This window comes from Perissodus microlepis, chromosome 23, assembly GCF_051167445.1.
Source record: "Perissodus microlepis isolate ML-2025 ecotype Zambia chromosome 23, ASM5116744v1, whole genome shotgun sequence".
Taxonomy (NCBI): Eukaryota; Metazoa; Chordata; class Actinopteri; order Cichliformes; family Cichlidae; genus Perissodus; species Perissodus microlepis.
In genome coordinates this window covers 4,552,306-4,572,972 of record NC_140482.1, presented here as the reverse complement: position 1 = coordinate 4,572,972, position 20,667 = coordinate 4,552,306, and the positions used below count along the sequence as shown (strand labels likewise).

The window sequence follows — 20,667 nt, the reverse complement described above, 5'->3', positions numbered from 1 at the left end:
ACATGCAGATGGTCGGGTCAGAATTTGGCATAAATAGCATGAAAGGATGGATCCATGCTGCCTCATGTCAGCTGTGCAGACTAGTGGTGGTGGTGTCACTGTGGGGGGGAGGGGGGGTATTTTCTTGCTGAAACGTTACATAGTGTGTGTGTGTGTGTGTGTGTGTGTGTGTGTGTGTGTGAGAGAGAGAGAGAGAGAGAGTGAGAGATAGTAAGAGAGAGCTTGAGAGAAGCTGAGCTTTATTCAAAGTGATTTGAAACAAACTGCAGCAATAAGGGCAAACTAGTGCACAGTTATGTTTACGTGAGCGTTATTTTGTATGCATTTGACAGTTCCATAACTGTGAGAATACATTGATAGCATTTAACTCTAGTAACAGGCATTTGTACCAGTAAGCATGAAAAAGTAGGGAAAAGAACTAGTATGTAAGCACTGACTAGTACTGTAAAGTATATGTGTATATAGGGCAATCGTGGCTCAAGAGTTCGCAGTTCATCCTGTAATGGAAGGTTGCCAGATTGAGCCCCGCCTCCGACAGTCTCGGTCGTTGTGTCCCTGGGCAAGACATTTCACCCGTTGCCTACTGGTGGTGGTCAGAGGGCCCGGTGGCGCCAGTGTCCGGCAGCCTCGCCTCTGTCAGTGCGCCCCAGGGCAGCTGTGGCTACAATGTAGCTGCCATCACCAGTGTGTGAATGTGTGAATGACTGAATGTAGTGTAAAGCTCTTTGGGGTCCTTGGGGACTAAGTAAAGCGCTGTACAAATACAGGCCATTTACTGTGCGTGTGTTTATGCTCAAGTGTATGAATAAATTAGTCAGTATTAAACAGTTGCAATTTAAACAGTAGAAGAGTGGCACTATATTTATATATTTATAAAGAATTTCAAACAACAATTAATTGATGCTCAAAGCAGGTTTATTTAATTAATATTCAGATTTCCAATTAGTTCCGAATTCATTCAGCAGCAAATCACATCACCAGTCACTTCAAGGCTGTATGTATTATTGTAAGGTAGACCCTACAATAATACATACAGAGAACCCAACAATCATATGACCCCCTATGAGCAAGCACTTTGGCGACAGTGGGAAGGAAAAACTCCCTTTTTACAGGAAGAAACCTCCAGCAGAACCAGGCTCAGGTTGGGGCGGCCATCTGCTGCGACCGGTTGGGGTGAGAGAAGGAAGACGTTTGTTGTAGGTCTGATTGAAGGACTGATGTGATGGTAAGTTGTCTGCTGCTCCGCTTTGAATATTGAGAGATTAGTTGATGGATTTCAAGCCAAATTGTGCCCAAGTTTAAGACCATATTCATTGGTTGTTTTTGTTGATGTTATTGTTTTGGGCTTTTTTTCCACAAGAATTTCTAGCTCCCCTAGAATTCTGGCCACCCAAACGATGATTGCTGCTGAGAGAGCACAAGGTTTTGTCCCCCTGTGTTATTCATATCAGTGCAGGGGGTTCTCCTTGAGAGGCGAGGGTCGAAAAAGGGATGCTTCAGAACCTCCGAGGGTGTTATGCGCTGATTTGCATCCAAGGCCAACATTTCTTTGATTAGCCTTACAAATAATGATTGGCCATTTTCCGGTCCTCGCCTAACCTTCAGCAGTTGTTCGAGGTCATCGAGACGCTTAAGTTTTATCCATCGAGTTTCCTTGGATCGATAATCTGTCTCGTATTGAAATTGTTCTGGGGTCTTAAATGTCCAGCGCTGTTCGTTGTAGTTATCCTCGATGAAATAGCAGTCAGTGTAGAAGCCAGACTTTAGAAGATGATCTGGTAGCTGACCCTGAGTTTCAATTATGAATTTCAAAACATCATAATCGTCTTCCCCAGGATAGAGAGGCACCCCTGTAGCAAGCTCCACAGCTACCAGCCCCAGAGACCACATGTCAATTGCTTCATCGTATGGAATGCCAAGCATAACCTCAGGTGCACAATAACCAACCGTCCCCACACGGTCACCAGGAATCACTGCAGAAGCAGGACATGCGAGGCCAAAGTCTATGAGTTTGACTTTGACGGGAGACTCACTGCGGTTCACAACCATGATGTTTCCAGGTTTGAGGTCAGCATGAACTATTCCCACAGAACCCAGGTGGAACAGAGCATTTGCGAGCTGATGCAAAATTGGCCTGAGTTCTCTCATTGGGAGACCTCGGTTATTCCGGTCCCCAATGTAGTCCCACAGGCTTTGGTCGAGGAGTTCGAAATTCAAGCAAATGCGCTCTCCATCGAGGAAATAGCCGTTCCATTCGACAATGTTGCACCTGTCTGGATCCAAGCGTCGTAGCTGCTCCAGGATGAAAATTTCCAGTTTTGCCTGGAGCAGAATTTCAGGGTCGCTCTTGTTGACTTTAATAGCAACAGTTTGGTTCTTTTTTGTATCGCGACATCTGGTTACCAAACCAAAGCCTCCTTCTCCAAGGAAGGCCTCTACCACGTGGTGATCTCCTAAAATGGTCCCTTCCGTTATTTGAAGATCATCTTCAGAGGCAGATGGTTTGGCTGAGGTGTTGATGTCTCCTTTTTGAGGAAATTCAACTGAGTTTTGGAAACTGCAGCTGAATTTTTGCGATCCCTGACTTTTCCAGCTTGAAGGCTGCTGAGAGAGCACAAGGAGTTCTCCCCCTGTGCTATTCATGTCAGTGCAGGGGGTTCTCCTTGAGAGGCGAGGGTCGAAAAAGGGATGCTTCAGAACCTCCGAGGGTGTTATGCGCCGATTTGCATCCAAGGCCAACATTTCTTTGATTAGCCTTACAAATAATGTTTGGCCATTTTCCGGTCCTCGCCTAACTTTCAGCAGTTGTTCGAGGTCATCGAGACACTTAAGTTTTATCGATCGAGTTTCCTTGGATCGATAATCTGTCTCGTATTGAAATTGTTCTGGGGTCTTAAATGTCCAGCGCTGTTCGTTGTAGTTATCCTCGATGAAATAGCAGTCAGTGTACAAGCCAGACTCTAGAAGATGATCTGGTAGCTGACCCTGAGTTTCAATTATGAATTTCAAAACATCATAATCGTCTTCCCCAGGATAGAGAGGCACCCCTGTAGCAAGCTCCACAGCTACCAGCCCCAGAGACCACATGTCAATTGCTTCATCATATGAAGTGCCAAGCATAATCTCAGGGGCACAATAACCAATTGTCCCCACAGCACCACCAGGAATCACTGCAGAAGCAGGACATGCGATGCCAAAGTCTATAAGTTTGACTTTGACAGGAGACTCACTGCGGTTCACAACCATGATGTTGACAGGTTTGAGGTCAGCATGAACTATTCCCACAGAACCCAGGTGGAACAGAGCATTTGCGAGCTGATGCAAAATTGGCCTGATTTCTCTCATTGGGAGACCCTGGTTATTCCGGTCCCCTATGTAGTCTGACAGGCTTTGGTCGAGGAGTTCGAAATTCAAGCAAATGCGCTCTCCATCGAGGAAATAGCCGTTCCATTCGACAATGTTGCACCTGTCTGGATCCAAGCGTCGTAGCTGCTCCAGGATGAAAAGTTCCAGTTTTGCCTGGAGCAGAATTTCAGGGTCGCTTTTGTTGACTTTGATAGCAACAGTTTGGTTCTTTTTTGTATCGCGACATTTCGTTACGACACCAAAGCTTCCTTCTCCAAGGAAAGCCTCCACCACGTGGTGATCTCCCAAAATGGTCCCTTTAGATATTTCAAGCTCATCTGAGCCGAAGGATGGGTTGGCTGACATGGTGTAATGTGTCTGTTTGCGCTGTAAATTGGTGAGAAACAAAACTGAACTTGTTTTGGTTTCTCCTGTAAATTGCTCTCAAAACTTCTCGAAAGGGTTTTAGTTGCTGCAGGTCAACGTCCGTTAAGCATAAAGTAACAGGTGAGCGCTCCTATTTATGGGTTTTGGGATCAAAGCAAAGTTATGACGTCAGAAAAGATCGAAGCAAAGTTACCACTCAAAAGCGATCGCAGCATTCTAATATGTGCGCATGCGCACATATTAGAAGCGATCGAAGCGATTCTAATATGTGCGCATGCGCACACACCTGCTTGTTTGTGTAATATTGTTCACACTAAATTTGACCCTAATCAATTTAATATCAGTCAGTCAAAGAAAATGTCAGTTTTGGAAAATTTTAAAATGACATAACTGACAGTTAAAACATTTTTTGTTCATGTATTTGTATTGTTTTCGGGGGTTTTTTGCATACCATGTCAAGCTTTTCTGTATATAGTCATGTCGTAGATTTCGGAGCAAACAAGAAATTGAATTGGATTTTAATATTGCAGTGCTTGGATTTCGGATTTGGTGCTTAAAACTTCTTGAAACTGTAACCGTATTTCATTCACCACAAATAACTATCTGATTGAATAGTTTCTTATCAGATAGAGAAATAAAATGAGTCGCAAAGTCTAAAAGCAACATTTCTCTGCCTGGGCTGTACCTCTGCACGTTAGTCTGTTTCAATGTGTGACCCCCCACCCCCTCCCTGATCAGTCGGGGGTGAGTGCACTAATGTGCCTGGAGGCCGTTTTAATGAGTGTTTGCTGGAAAACGAAAAATACAAGAAGGATTTGTACGTTTTCACAACGGGGGAGTTGCGTAAGTACTAGTAAATAATTTTCTCGAGTGTGTACGTTACACATGTTATTTTTAAAAAATTGGTATTATTATTTTGCTAGCTAGCAAACTCGCGGGATAAAGGATTGAAGTGCACTCAGTGCGATACAATACGGTGCCGCTATTCTAACAGTTAGTTATTGCAGGGTAACTTGTAGAATATGCTGTGAATTTAACCAAGATTACACAGCAGTAGCAGTAATACGAGTTACTTCCCTCAAGTGAAAGCGTTAAACGTTAGCCCGATGCTTAACTAGCCAACGTCAGGCTTTCTGATTGAAGGCTAAAAGCGACGTTGTCACCAAGTAAACAGAATATTGATGATATTTTTGTGTATTGCTGCAGCTTTTTCAGGTATTAACCTGGTGTCTTTGGGAACACCTTAGGGGGAAATGACGGTAATATGACTGAACCATATGGGAACAAAGAATAGGCACTTTTTTGTGCTACCGAAGTTTCCTCCTTTCATTCAAAATCTGTTTATCATTAAACAATTTAAACATAATGGCTTCAAGCTCACATTGAGGCCTGTGGGGCACTATCAGCCACTGAGACAGTAGACAAGTGACTATTTCACACTTTAAGGCTGCCTGTTTATTTAAGGGAGATGAACAGTACATTATAACTGTACATAATAATATCAATGATGATAGATTAAATAAATAGGTTTTTGAAAGACGCTTGTGCATTTTTAAAGTCTAAAGTGTTGAATTGATCTGAGTATGTCATCTGTTCAAAGCCTCTCCCAGTCAGTGCTGTTCTCTATGCCTGTCTTACTCTACATGATGTTATTAGCACAAACACTTTAAAGGTGATAATTAGGTCTACAACAATAACACAGACTGCAATGTAGTTAAGCGTCTTACAGTTAGTTTTGAATGAATGAACTTAAAAAACAACACAAGCAAAGATCTGTCTCCTCCTGTTTTTTGTGTCACATAAGAAAGAAGCATCAATATCTGATGAGAAGACTTATTCATTTGGCCTTTCACGTGGTCTTACTCAGGTGATGCGAAGTGAAATATGCATCCTTTTTATGGTAATGTGCTGGAAAAGTTTGAAAATGGACATTAAACGTGCTTACAAAGTGCTTGAATTTGACCCTGAAAGGTGTATGAACCCAGAAAAAGTCACACTTGGACTAAAAAACTCTCATAGCAAGTTAATCATATTCAGTTGATTTGATGCTTTCAGCACAAAATTTAGCCACACAGTCAGGACAGCGTCTGATTTGCCTTCATCGGTAAACGTGTTTATGCAGTACATAGTAACAGTGTGGCTGAGTCCTCTGGTTCAAATCAGTTCCAGTACATTTGGAGATGTAAGTCTTAACCTTTCACATGCATCGGGAAGGAAAATACAACCAACATTTAAATGTCTTAATTCAATTTATTTTAAGTGTCTTAATGAGCTGCTGCATGTGAAAGTTAGCAACCGTTGATTTTACTGGCCAACAGTTACTCAGTGTTAGCTCATTACTCTTTACTCTGAGTTGTTGGAAGAAAGCTTGTCTGTTGTTGGTTAATCTGATTCCTGAGCGCTTGTGTTTGTGCTCAGCCAAAGACGTTGTTTTTTTAAAATGATGAAGCAGCTCCGCTCTCTATAGTATTTATTTGTTGGAGGGAATGTGTTTTGATCATCCTCATGTTCATTTCCAACATGATATTCTTATTCTTGGACTCTACTAGAGTAGCTTTGCATGCTTCTTTATCTTAAACGAAGCTCCTCTTTTTCTCCTCTGCCTGAAAAACAGGGGTTGTGCCTTTAAGCTAACTTTACTCTTATTGGTTGATATTAAAAAGACTTGCTATTAATGATCAAGGCTTTTTTAATATCATGGATCGGGTGTTCTTTTTATTCATGCTTTTTTCTGGGGTCTATGATGGATATTTTTGCATAAATTAAGATCTGATTAAAAATATTAGTCTCACACGTTGCATTAATTTCATTCAAAAGTGAGTCAGGTAGGTGTTAAGTAGAAATACAGCAGAATAGTGAAATTAATCTTGTATTTATCGTCTAATCTTGATCACATGTTCAGCGCTCGTAAAAATATATTTGGAAAACAAAAATATTTGTGCTTATTATTTAGTTTATTTATTACAGAGGAAAAAAACATGACACTCTTCCTCACCACTTCCATTCAACCTCTTTCCTCAGGACTCATTTTAAGCTGCGTACAGAAGGATTCAATCAGTCTGCAGAACACACACATGCATCTGCTTCAGTGGCAATGAATGAAAACATCTGGCTGTGTTATCATGCATACTGAAATAGGAAAATAAAGTAAGATGAATGAGTTGAGCGCTCTGAGCTGGATGTCTTTCTGAAGTACAACTCTCCTGCCTCTGAGCTTCATGTGAAATGTCTTTACTTGCTCAAATTTAATCTCGTAAAAGTCGATCAGAAAACTTATGAAAGCGTGTCTAACTTCCTGGGATCTAACTCATTTTAGATATTTGTTTCTATGTGCTGCGTGTGTTATTTGTTATTCAGATGTGAAGTTTAAAAAGGTTTAGCTGAGTCTTCATTTAATAAATGTTATTTCTGGGGTTTTGTTTTGCTTGCTAATCGTCGATACTGTGACGGTGTGTCACTGTACAGATCCTCCAGGGAAAATGTTTTTGTTTTTTCACATTTTGACTGTTGTGATTCATTATTTCCACCTTTCAATCTTTCCCGTTTCATTATCTAACACACACATTATTCTCTCCCACTGCGCTCCGACTTTTTAATTCTTTCAAAAAAACATTTGATCTGCACAGTACTGCCGAAGTGCAGCGATACATTGTGAAGTGCACATTTCCATTTCTCATACAGTACCGAGCAAAAGTCTTGAACCACCCCCTTATTTTTTCATGTTTTGCCAGGTCAGTCTGTGTTAACGGTGTTATTAACTGCATTCTTCAACTAAAGAAGTGAGAACAAATGATGTGGGGTCTTGTTTTTTTGCAATAGGCTGCAAGTAAATGTGTAAAGATACAATTTCAAATTGGTTCTTTGTTAAGTTTTCTGGTCCTTTCCGTGACTTATGTGTCTGTTTATGTTTGAATGTTTCAGAGATTAGTGTGAAGGGTCTTAACAGACAAAAACTGGTCAAATACAAGCCCTGGATTAAAAATCAGAAACACTTTAAAAAGCCTGGAGAGCTATTCCTTAATACCACTTTAAAGATTACAGGGAAGTCCGGATCCCTGGAAGCAAATGAGGGATGGCTCAAGACTTTTGCACAGTGCTGTACATGTCATGTTCCCTGTTTTATAGCTCAGCTCAAACTGACACGTTCTCACTAACTGCTTCTCATTTTCTCCACAGTAAACTTTGACCACTTCCAGATACTGCGGGCCATCGGGAAAGGAAGCTTTGGAAAGGTAATGCGGCCTCCATTTTTCACGCGACTTGTATATTGTTTGCCCTTAATTACCCACCACAGTCGTCATCTCTAAAGAATCGGTGCAAGCGAAGCGAAATGTGCTGGGATTACACTTTAGTTCTCGTGTGCTGCTGTTATTTAATAACAGTTATAAATGCAGCTTATGTAATTATTTCTATAAAGTCAGTTAGAGGAGAGCCGATTTATATTTCATCTCACTCAATCTAGGTGGGAATTTTGACCCCACGTCTCAATTTAATTACACAGCAGCAAAATTCTGCGGCTCTATTTGTCATCGCGCTCAACGGTTGGGCTGAAGGCAGGAGGAGAACTTAGTGTGTGTGTGTGTGTGTGTGTGTGTGTGTGCGCTGCATTTTGTGAGACCAAATTACCCACAGCTCTTTTCAACCTTGTCACAGGTGCCAAAATCACCGCTGGTGGCCATTGTTGATAAAACCGTCATTTTGGATTAACTTGTGGGCCATTTTCTTTCACCTCCTGCCGAAGAATTCCTTTGTGTACACATTGAACGTCTGGATGAGACTTCAGTAATGAATTCAGGACTGTGTGTGTGTGAGATACACAATTGGGGCTCCAGAGATTGGAATAGTTTACCTTCATTTTAAATATCACTGCCCTGTGCACATTGTCGGCTTTAAAATTCAAACTTAAAGAGTTTGTAAGTAAACTGGCTGAGATGAGACAGACGATGCACCGGGTCCTCGTCTGAGTGCTGGCTTTCAGTTGTGCTGTCTCTCTTCCCCAGCCATGCACACACAGACACTGTGCTACACTTACACAGTGAGACAGATGCTCACAGAGACGTCCAGATACATTTTGTCCTTGCTGGAGGTCATCTTGTGTGTGTTTTTTGGCCCACTGTGGCCTCACACCGAGCTCCTGCTGTTTTTTGAACACTTTAACAGCACCAGTCTTTAGCTTCCTGTTGAACACACAGTGTGGGGTGGGGGGGTAGGAGGTAATAAATCAAGTTTGATTATCCTAATGTATAGCTGTCTTTATGTTAAGGATTAAAATGAAATTCACAAGAGGAAGGTGTTGGTGTGTGTGGTTGGGAAGAGAAGGGAGAAGCTAGAATGAAGCACAAACAGAGGGAGGTGTTTGCCTCTCGCTGTAGCGCTGTGAAACATGATCTGTATATTGCAGCTTGTGTAGGTGCTCCAAGAAAATGGGTTCATCGGCATGCAGCACTGTAGATGTGCACGTATGCACTCGCGAAAGAGAGAGGATGCTTGTGTTGCTGAGCTCGTTCTTGCACAGCGGGGAGATGTGGGTGTGGCGGAGGTGTGGTCCCGGGCGCGGCTGCAGGGGAGGAGTGGTGTGGTGAGCTCAACGGGGCCGTGCTGGAGACGCAGGTGAGAACAGCTGATGGCGTTTTGGACTGATGATGGTTTCCTTCCCTTTTATAGTGAGACGGGAGAGGAGCGGGAAATCAGCTGAGACCGACAGCTGTCAGACTGTGGTCGGTCATAACACAGGAAACTATAAATAAACGTGGCATCTGGAGACAAAGACCTGTGCGTGTGTGTACCTGTGTGTAGTGCATTTCACAGTGAGGTAGGTTGGGGCTACCTCATAACTCCCCGCTGTGAGGGGAAGATGGGAAAAAGAGGAAACCGCCTCGTTCTCCTGAAACGCTCATTTTCCTCTGCTCACTTTTCATCTTTACAATCTCAGCACTTGGGTGTGTATCTTCTTGCAGTGGGCCTCTCAGTTTCATTCTTATTCATAAGAGCTCCTCTTTGTGTTATTTAGTTTGTACCTGAAAAGTCTAATTTATGCCTGAGTACACAAGTACAAATAAAAGGAGTACCACGTAATTTAATGGGTCAGCTTGGGTCCAGAACTGAATTAGAGATAATGTAGGGCTGTTTTAGGTCTGAGCCACTAACCTGACGAAAACGCAACACAACTGCTGGTAAGTGCGTGTTGTTTAAAACAGATAGTTGGAGAGGCAGGTCAGTGCTTTTAAAGGTTTATCAGGTGCCAAATCATTTTATAGATGTGAAATGTAGGACTGTGCAAAAGTTTGAGCCACACCTTAATTCTAACATATAACTTGCTGGGTAATGGGAAACGGGTGCAACAGTTAAAATTTGAAAAGTTTACATGAAAATACAGTATAAAAGGCGTCATATAGAGTTGATATAATGAGCTAATGAGCTTGAGCATCTTTATCTTCAGCACGCCCTGAACTCTCTTAGGCACATTTCTTTGGAATTCCTTTAAGTAGTCTTCAGGAATAGTTCTCCGGGCTTCTTTAAGGACATTCAGAGCTCTTCTTTCGATATTAGCTGCCTTTTTGTTCCATTCTCTGCCGAGATGATCCCACACGGCTCAGGTCAGTCCATGAATGATGGTGTTTCGATGTGTTTAGTAAGCTGCTGCCGATCAGACGCTTTCCAGATGGTATTGCATGGTGCATCAAAGTCTGGTGGTACTTTTCATAATTCCATCAATTTTGACGAAATCCCCAACACCCTGGCTGAAATGCAGACCCAAACTATGACAGAGCTGTACAGTAGTTTACAGGTGGTTGTAGACATATTACCAGCAATTTCAACCAGAAATGTCAAATTTTGGTTCATCACTCCACCAGACCTGCTGCCACTGATTTTCAGTCCAGTTCTTGTGTAATTTGGCATCCCTCAGCCTTTTCTCCCTGTTCCCTTCCTTAATAATGGCTTCTTGACAGCCACCCTTCACTGACACCATGAGATGAGGCTTTGGGTAACACTAGATGGATCAACTGAAGGACCAAGTGCATCTTTCAGGTCCTGTGTCAGGTGTTTGCTGAATTTTTTTTGACATGACTTTCAGGTACTGTTCCTCCACTGTAGATAGATTTTTCAGCCTGTCCCCTTTTTTTCTGTCTCCTACTTTCCCAATCCAAAGAAATTAAATGGTGTGTTTCTGTGACAGGTTGCTAGTAACAAAGTACCTAAAGATAAAATTTAAAATTGGTTCTTTGCTAAATTGTGTGTTTTGTATTGTATTTGACAACTCGGGTTTGTCCCCTTGAGTTAGGTTAAGTGGTTTAACCCCCCCAAAAAACAAAAATATCGCTCTGAAAGTGATCAGGTACAAGGACTGGACTGAAAATGGGTGAAAAAGCAGTTAATGTCCAAAGAAAAACTCTAAATGACCTTCAGAAAGTCTAAAGAAAGGAAGAAGAAGAACATCTGGCTCAGTACAGGCAAAATATAAAGAACCGAGGAGAGGCTCAAGACTTATTCACAGATAATCAATCAAATGAATCAAGCGTCATCTGGAAGCAGCCTCCTGGCTGTAAGAGCGTCTCGTTTTTGTCTCATTAACTGTCTGGTGGCGCTCACAGTAGTCTGCTGTGACGGGGTCCTCGAGGACTAATGTTACAGGGAAATCATTAGGAAAGTGCTTTGGACTGAGCTTTACTGAAATCTCAGTTTTCCCCCTGTCGGAGAGCTCCACCACCTCCACCCCCCCCTCCTCCTCCTCCTATTCCTTCTTTTTAAACGTCAGTACAGGTACCGTCTCCCTCCCATCCCTGTATTTTTGTTACATAGTACTTAGTGGCTGTGCTCACTGTTCAATTCAAGTTGGTTTAAGAGAGATGGTAGTTTAAAAAACACAAAAACAAGCTGTTTTGGTAAAGCAATATATATGATTATTAAAGATAAAATATAGTGTTAATTTTGTTTGAGTTCCTGCCGTCTCTCTTTACTTCTCACTCTGTTTTGAAGCATCTGCCTTCCAGCAGATGGGGGAGACTGTAATGGCAGCTGCTTTCCAGGAGGATGTAGCTCATCTGTATCATTTCCTGCTCTCTCTTTTCCTCTCTAACTTTTCCCTGTGTGCATCAGACTTTCGCCCCCCTCTTCTTTGTCACTCCAATGTTCTCAGCTCAGGCTGCATAGGAAGCTGGCATTTCTCTTGCCGGGCTTATTAAAGCCTGTGCTTTAGAGCTCTGGAGGGGGGCTAACACTCGAGGGGGACATGACAGTCATTGGCAGTGACAGCAGTTTAGTGACAGCTTCCTAATGTCAACAGTCACATGGACAGGTAAACAGCTAAACGGATAGAAGAGAGGTGGATGGAGAGAGACAGGGAAGGTCAGAAGTTGTGGATGAACTCAGCGTGCGGTTCCTGCGTCTTCTTTCCCTGCGCCGTGCAGCTGCTTCAGTGGGAATAAAGCCTCATTAGGATGGAAATGGGAAGGCAGACTAACAGAGACGGCTGCTGGAAATGAGTGGGAGTAAAAACGAGATGGAGATGAGGGAGTAGATGATCAAGCCTTCTACGTTTTCAACTTTTTTTTCTTTTTTTTAACATCCGTTGGGCTCCCAGACGGCCAATCAGTCCTTCTGTCTCTAAAGACTGACAGTAGCTGCTTTTTACTTCTCATCCCTCCCTTCTTTGCACCTCTCAAAACCAACTCTCGTCTTTACTTGATGAAAGTTGGTTTTGCAGAGTTAATCTTGCAGCTCAGCCACAGCATAGCCCTCGGCAACCAAGAGCATGCTAGCGGGCCGTTGTTATTATGTTATTACTGTGTTTTTCGGAAAATAAGGCACTCTAAAAATCAGTCCTTTGATTTTTCTGGAAATCGACAGTGCTCCTTATAATCCGGTTCGCCTTATGTCTCTACCAGCTTTGCACATCTACAGACTGAAATCTTTGCCCATTCTTCCTTCCAAAACAGCTCCAGCTCAGTCAGATTAGATGGGCAGCGTTTGTGAACAGCAGTTTTCAGATCTTGCCACAGATTCTCGATTGGATTTAGATCTGGACTTTGACTGGGCCATTCTAACACATGGATATGTTTTGTTTTAAACCACTCCATTGTTGCCCTGGCTTTATGTTTAGGGTCGTTGTCCTGCTGGAAGGTGAACCTCCGCCCCAGTCTCAAGTCTTTTGCAGACTCCAAGAGGTTTTCTTCCAAGGTTGCCCTCTATTTGGCTCCATCCATCTTCCCATCAACTCTGACCAGCTTCCCTGTCCCTGCTGAAGAGAAGCCCCCCCAGAGCACGATGCTGCCACCACCATATCTGACAGTGGGGATGGTGTGTTCAGAGTGATGTGCAGTGTTAGTTTTCCACACATAGCGTTTTGCATTTTGTCCAAAAAGTTCCATTTTGGTCTCATCTGACCAGAGCAGCTTCTTCCACATGTTTGCTGTGTCCCCCACATGGCTTGTGGCAAACTGCAAACGGGACTTCTTATGGTTTTCTGTTAACAATGGCTTTCTTCTTGCCACTCTTCCATAAAGGCCAACTTTGTGCAGTGCACGACTAATAGTTGTCCTATGGACAGATTCCCCCACCTGAGCTGTAGATCTCTGCAGCTCGTCCAGAGTCACCGTGGGCCTCTTGGCTGCATTTCTGATCAGCGCTCTCCTTGTTCGGCCTGTGAGTTTAGGTGGACGGCCTTGTCTTGGTAGGTTTACAGTTGTGCCATACTCCTTCCATTTCTGAATGATGGCTTGAACAGTGCTCCGTGGGATGTTCAAGGCTTGGGAAATCTTTTTGTAGCCTAAGCCTGCTTTACATTTCTCAGTAACTTTATCCCTGACCTGTCTGGTGTGTTCTTTGGACTTCATGGTGTTGTTGCTCCCAATATTCTCTTAGACAACCTCTGAGGCGTCACAGAGCAGCTGTATTTGTACTGACATTAGATTACACACAGGTGCACTCTGTTTAGTCATTAGCACTCATCAGGCAACGTCTATGGGCAACTGACTGCACTCAGACCAAAGGGGCCTGAATAATTACGCACACCCCACTTTGCAGTTATTTATTTGTACAAAATGTTTGGAATCATGTATGATCTTCGTTCCACTTCTCACGTGTGCACCACTTTGTGTTGGTCTTTCACGTGGAATTCCAATAAAATTGATTCATGTTTGTGGCTGTAATGTGACAAAATGTGGAAAAGTTCAAGGGGGCCGAATACTTTTGCAAGCCACTGTATGAATTCTGGTTGTGTTTACTGACCTCGAAACGATTTTATGTACACGGCGCTCGAAAATCTGTCAAATGTTTTAGTACGACTTTGCTAAGCTACGAACCCGCACCGTTTAATGGATTGTCGGAGCATTACGGCTATCGTAGTCAGGAGCCTCGCGGAGTGATACGTACTGTGCTTCAACATAATATTACCGTATTGTGTGTTTGCTTAACCTCTTTTTAAGTTTTGTGGATATTTACATGGTTATGCTGAGGATATGTTGGCCAATTTCCACTGGAAATGCCTTTTGGTTAAACTGTCAGCAAGGAATTTGCATTTGCACCGTTACATTTTTATATAACTTTAATGCACATGAAAAACAGCTGCTTGTTTAAGTGAAAATACATTGATGGGTTTTTTTGCACAAATGAAGTGGAGTTGTAAAGTATTTTGTCTCGTGTCAGTTATATCGTTATCGCACATTTTCAAATTTATATCGTGATGAATATTTTTGGCCATATCGCCCTGCTCTACTTCTACAACACGCCTTGTGTAGATGAGTTAGTGAGGCAAACTGACCAGCTGTCTTATTGTGTCTGTTGAGTGTTTGGTTTTGTGAACGGCCTCTTTAATGCACGAGGGTGTGACCATCCACATCCTTGTATCTGTCCACTGTCAGCCATTTCACTTTGTGCAAATCTGGCCAAGTCTTCCAAGTGTGCGTGTTTTTTTTCCTTCTGACCAGATGCAGCTTTCTGCAACATCACTTTCATGTCCTTATACTGATCACCACACTGTGTATGTGCGCTAAAACAGAAATCATTTCACTGCTCCTTCGTAGTGGCAGGTTACAAAACGTCATTAGATGCTGCGTGGCCGTACAAGATAGACTTTGGTTAGCAATAGGGCTGCCACGATTAGTCGACTAGTCACGATTACGTCGACTATCAAAATCGTCGACGACTGATTTAATAGTCGACGCCTCGTTTGAAGCTTTGTAAGATCACAAAAGACGCAGGAATAAGTAGTAGGATTTAAGAGTGTAATAATGGACTGAAACAGAAGATGGCAGCACTGCATGTACAAGGATACCAGCTGCCGTTAAACCCCGAAGAAGAAGAAGCTGTGTCCCAGAATTCATAGCGCAGCCCAGCTCAGTTTCCAACAATGGCGGCAGCTAGTTAGTTTTAATATTACTCTTATTATTCTTTCTGGGTCACAAAATAAAGTTTAACATATTTTCAGGCGAGAATGTAACTGTGTAAACCTCAAATATCTGCTCAGTTTATCAAGACACCACATATTTTCAAAAGCGCTCCGACGTTTTCGGAGACGTCTGTTACCCACTAGCTCGATAGCGAGCCGGGGGAAAGGCTCACTAGAGCCCGTGAGAACACCGGACTCCCGGCAAATCGTTTTCAAACCCACCGCCGTCTTTCGCTACTCAGGTTAAACATGATGTATAAGTCACTTAGATAACTTAAATATTTTATTGTTTGGCTTTTTTTTTAGTATTTTATTTGTTCCTGAGCAAATCGGTTTGGCTGAGATTAAAGTTCTAGTTTTTACACAGCTGAATAAACGTCAAGCAGACAGCTGATTATCAGAACTGTGAGATGCTCGAGAATTTACTCCGGTGTCCTGTTATATTTTAGATAGCAAGGAGTTTATTAAACTTCACCGAAACAATCTGCAAATTTCATTAAAATTTAACAAACTACCATCTTGTCTTTATTTTTAGTTAGCACAGACCTTACACACTTAAAGCTGTAAGCTAATGATAGTTATATAAGAGCAGATGCTGCTGGTGCAATAAGCTGTACGTTTTATGTCCAATGGATGATGATCTGATTAATCGACTAATCGCAAAAATAATCGGTGACTAGTCGACTATCAAAATAATCGTTTGTGGCAGCCCTAATCTGTATATTGCAGCTTGTCGAGGTGCTCCAAGAAAATGGGTTCATCGGCATGCAGCACTGTAGATGTGCACGTATGCACTCGCGAAAGAGAGAGGATGCTTGTGTTGCTGAACTCGTTCTTGCACAGCCGGGAGTTGCACGTTTTACTTCCAATGGATGCATGATCTGATTAGTCGACTAATCGCAAAATTAATCGGTGACTGGTCGACTATCAAAATAATCGTTTGTGGCAGCCCTAGTTAGCAACAACTCTCTGAGGCCTTTACTGTGAAACAGAACGCTGTCTTATCCGGCTAACTTCAAGGTTTAATGTGGGATTTTTTTGTAATCCAAGACATAATGCCAGGTCAACTCATGCTTTGAACCTAATCTGCTCCAGAGCAAATCATGTTCAAATGTGAGATCAACAGGTAGAAAATCACAACCTACTAACCAGGAAGACCAAAAAAGAACAAAATAAATAAAATCCCCGATCCTGGAAGATCCCTCAGACCGCTGTGTGCAGAGAGTAGGAGGGTGTAAAATTTTTCAGCAGAGTCTGATGTCTTTGTCTTTCCATGATGAGCAACAATAATGAATATAGATTCTCTACAACAACTTTATTGTTTTGGAAGTATTAATATATTATCCCAAAACTTCTACATTTAACCTTTTAATCAGACCAGCAAAAATCTAGTATTGAATTTTAGCGCAGTCATAAAAAATTGTTTGCTAAAAGCATTTTGCAGCTGAATATTTTAAATTACAGTTAACTTTACTTTTTGGCTGTTTCACCTGTAAGACATTAAAATAACATGCTAAGGTTTAACAGTCTATAAGGAATACACTCTGAGCCCTGGGCAGTGTTGTGCTAATAAGAGAAGGTTTGTGTGCGCAGTGAAACAGTAATTTTTGTATTTCACAATTTATTGATATGTTTGATCCTTTCTGACCTGCGTTAATGAAGCAGCCATTAGAGCACCATGTCCGCTACAATAGTTCTGTAGTTTGATGCTTGAGTCGTTGCAGACTTGTTGAAACTCCCTCACCCGTCAAAGCAGCGTCTGTGTTATTCGAGTCCAGCAGATGGCAGTGTTTCACTGTCTGACGGCTGTCTGAAGCTTCAGCTGGATTATTCGTTTAAATTAGATCGTTTTATAAAAATTACAACAACAGGCCTGAACCTGCTTAGCTCCAAAGAGCTGGCTAAACAATGGGGCGTGTTCAGAATCTTCCTGAAGTTTAACAATTCCCCAAAAAGCTACACAAAGTGAATTTCCATATAAGACAAGAAAGAAAGAACAGGGTGTGACGTGGAAGGGGCACTCTGGCAAACAAATTACTGCTTTTATTAAGTTACAAAACTCGCAGTCTTGTTCACGAGTGATCGGAGAAGGGAACAGGAGATCGACAGATGGATTGGTGCTGCGGCTGCAGACTCTTTACCAGTCCGTCTTTACCAGTCGATTTACGTCCTTACCCTCTGTCACAACGGGACTGAACGGACTCACGCGTAGGCTCTGAGTAGGGAACAATAAAGGGTTTTTATTTACAGAAGCACCAGGTGATCTATTTACAAAGTGGGGAAAAGACGGGTTCTGGGACTCCACACACGAACAGTAGGGGGGAAAGACACTTGCAGTCCACACACGCTCCAAAGTCCTCACTCCATCCACGCTCCACGCTCGGCTTCACACTCCACAAGAAACACAAAAGCTCGCTCCAATCCTCACACACTTGATCGCTCAGGTAACACAGGGGCAGGTCCAGGGAAATCTATTCACAGAGATGCAAAAGGTTACTGTAAGAAGATCGCTAGGGAAACACGAGAATGAACTGAGCTGGGGTTAACACTGACGAGAGTCGGCAACGGTCCAGCGACGAGAAATACAGGGCTGCCATCTTATAAGGGGACTGGAACACTGTTGGGTGATGAGCCACAGGTGTGACCAGGTGCGTGGGCCAAGGGCAGGAGCCCACAGATGAGCTCCGCCCAGGCAGTGAGAGAAGGAGGGACAGAGAGGGAGGGAGAGAGCGGGGACAAAATCAAAACAAAAAAACACATGTAGCCACACTGAGGCGACCGGGTATACACAGGGACCCTGACACCTCCACAGGACAAGACTCAGCAGTCCATCTTGTCAGATTATAATATTATTCTATGCCATGTTAGACCCTTAATTAAAGATGGTGAATTATTATGTAGTTTTAGTTTGCATTATTCTCCTGAATTAGAAGAAGGTGATAACTATTGCATTTGTTAAGCTGAGTTGCATTACATTAGACTGCTGGTTTATTGTGAATGAATGATATTGTTTTATGATGCATTATACTGCTGAGTTATGAGAAATACTGTTTGCAGAAAGTCATCGCCTTATTTGTCTGATTAGAAGAGAACAGAACATACTGGAGTTTTCTGCCCCATCTCAGCAGGAGCAGATAAACAGGGAGCCAAGGTCGTAGCTTAGGCACTGTGTGAGAGAAAGAATGTGAATGTTTAGGCTTTTATGATTAGGTGGGGGCCACTAGAGGCTATAAGAGTTTGATCAATGCTCCACCATTTTGAGATCTGATGCTGTCTGCGTACGGTGTCCATCTCCCACGCGTGTGATCATTAAAATCATCGTTTGACTCAACCCGGCCGGACCAGTGTTGTTATTGTGGTTTTTCCTCTTGTATCCATCCCCAATATTTGAATCCGTAACAGTTTGGGGGCTCGTCCTGTGGTATTGGGGTGGAATTTTGGAGGTTTGGACGGTCCGAGGTTGTCGAACAGACAGGCACAAGCCAGTGGTCTGACGTGAGTGGGCATAAGCCGGCTTAAACAAAGGTAAGGCACTACCTGTTGAATTATTTCCAAAGTGTGCCAAATTGGACATGACAAAATTGAAGTCTACTCACTGAAAGTACTGGTAAATGCCTGTTTTGATTTTGATGAAAAAATCTCATGAAGCAGTTAGAGGCTGCTAAGAAATTAATGCAGTTAGAGGCTGCTAAGAAATAAATGCAGTTAGAGGCTGCTAAGAAATTGAGTTAGAGGCTCAAGTAGTTTGATAGGGAATTGGTCATTTAGTGAGTTAGAGGCTCCGTTGGTTATATGGTGGACCTGAGTTGGTCATGTTGTGAGTTAGAGGCTCCATTGACCACTAGGTTGCACCTGCCTCAGTCAGACTCTTGTTTTGGGGTGCTGACTGTTGTTTCAAAGTGTTATAAATTATTATAGGACGGCAGTTAGAGGCTGCTAAGAAGCGCATAGCTCGGAGTTTACGCTCCCTCCTGGCCGTGGACGCGCGACCTTGACCTGTCGGCGAACAGGGTTAGTTCAGTTTGGCTTAACTGTGGGGTACGGGGCATCCTGGAATAAGCTAGGAGTTAGAGGCTCCTTACCGTGTTAAACGGTATCTGCGCTTTTTTGGACACTGTTAAATTGAGTTAGGGACTTTAGAGATGAGGCCAGATACAGTTAGAGGCAGATACTGGTTAATTGATCACAAAAAAGTTGGACTTTCTTCGGTTGGACCCGTTAACTTAAATTTGTCAAAATTGTGTAGGCGCTAAATCTGCCAGGCCTGACAGTGGTTGTAAATATAAGACGTCTTTGTAATATAAAATAATAGAGCTGTGTGTGAGACGAGACTGTGTGTGACGAGAGCGCGCTGCAGCGCTGCGAGCTATTTTTAGACGGTGTGTGAACATGCAAATGAGGTGGCTGCTGTGAAGCGCACGGAGGACTTTTGCTTCCGGTTTAGCGTGTTTTTTGAGTTTTATAATTATAATTTGCAAATACTGTTAAAGACCTGTAAATAAGACGCTGATTTTGCTGATTATAATATTACAAATAAGGTTTTGAATGACTAGGGTGAATGTTTGATGTTTGGCTGGGTTTTGATATAGAAAAGACAAATCGTGCATGATTTAGACCGACACTTCAGTCGGCAGAGTAAGACTGAGTGATAAATACAGCTGTGATTTGTTTCAGTTTTATGGTGTGAAGCAGGATTTATAAGATTTTTAAAGTGACTCTTGGTTCAGCCCAATAATATAAGCGGTTACATTTGATTTACTGTTGGTTTTATCATAATATAGGGTGTGATCAAGCACGAATTTCAGCTGTGTGTGTGACAGGAACTCTGCATGCCCATAAAGGCAACGGCCAGACTGTGAGAAGTATGCATGGTTTTCAGAAAAGAAATAGTAAGTGAATGTTTTCAGAAAAGAAATACTAAGTAAATGTTTTAGTGTGTTAATACAGGTGGATTTCTCCCAACCTGGAAACCTGAGTACAGCGGCAAAAGCATAAACAGAATTGGGACGACAGACAGGCCAAGCTTTGGCTCAAAAGTTTACAGCTTGACCTCACTTTATCCCCACGCTGAAAAGAAACTTAAAGGACATCTTCTCCTCCAGTTATCGGTTACCATCACTGGAAATTTGCAGGCAAGTTTTTGGCTGAATTGTTATTGGCACCATGTGTCCCTGAATCTCACAAGCAAGCTCTAACTCCTGGCTGAAGACATGGAAAGCTGTTATTTAAGGTGGGGAATCAAAATTTGGGAAACAAAATAAAAACACACACACAACCAGAGAAATGTATGAGAAAGGCACGTGTTAGAGAAATGCCTCGTTTGAGAAAAAAGTTAAATTAACCCACCTACAAACGCACACACACACAATGAAGAAACAGCTTACATTCATGAACACGTGAAGATTTTCCAGCAAGGTTAAAGCAGCGAAACTTAACATACACCTGTTATTAAATGATAAAGTTTATCCACTACTAACAAATAAACTCTCTGGGTTGCAGGACAACAACTTAACTTCAAAAAAAAAAAGACACTGGTCTGACCAACCAGT

The 20,667-nt window shown here is 42.5% G+C and overlaps 1 protein-coding gene across 1 annotated transcript; it reads right to left on the bottom strand.

Moving 5' to 3' along the window:
* Nucleotides 1-661: 661 nt before the first annotated feature.
* On the bottom strand, nucleotides 662-3,885 carry LOC146360791 (uncharacterized). Its single transcript, XM_084920824.1, has one exon. The coding sequence runs from the start codon at nucleotides 3,709-3,711 to the stop codon at nucleotides 1,375-1,377; it is 2,337 nt and encodes a 778-aa protein (XP_084776950.1). The 5' UTR covers nucleotides 3,712-3,885; the 3' UTR covers nucleotides 662-1,374.
* Nucleotides 3,886-20,667: the final 16,782 nt, after the last annotated feature.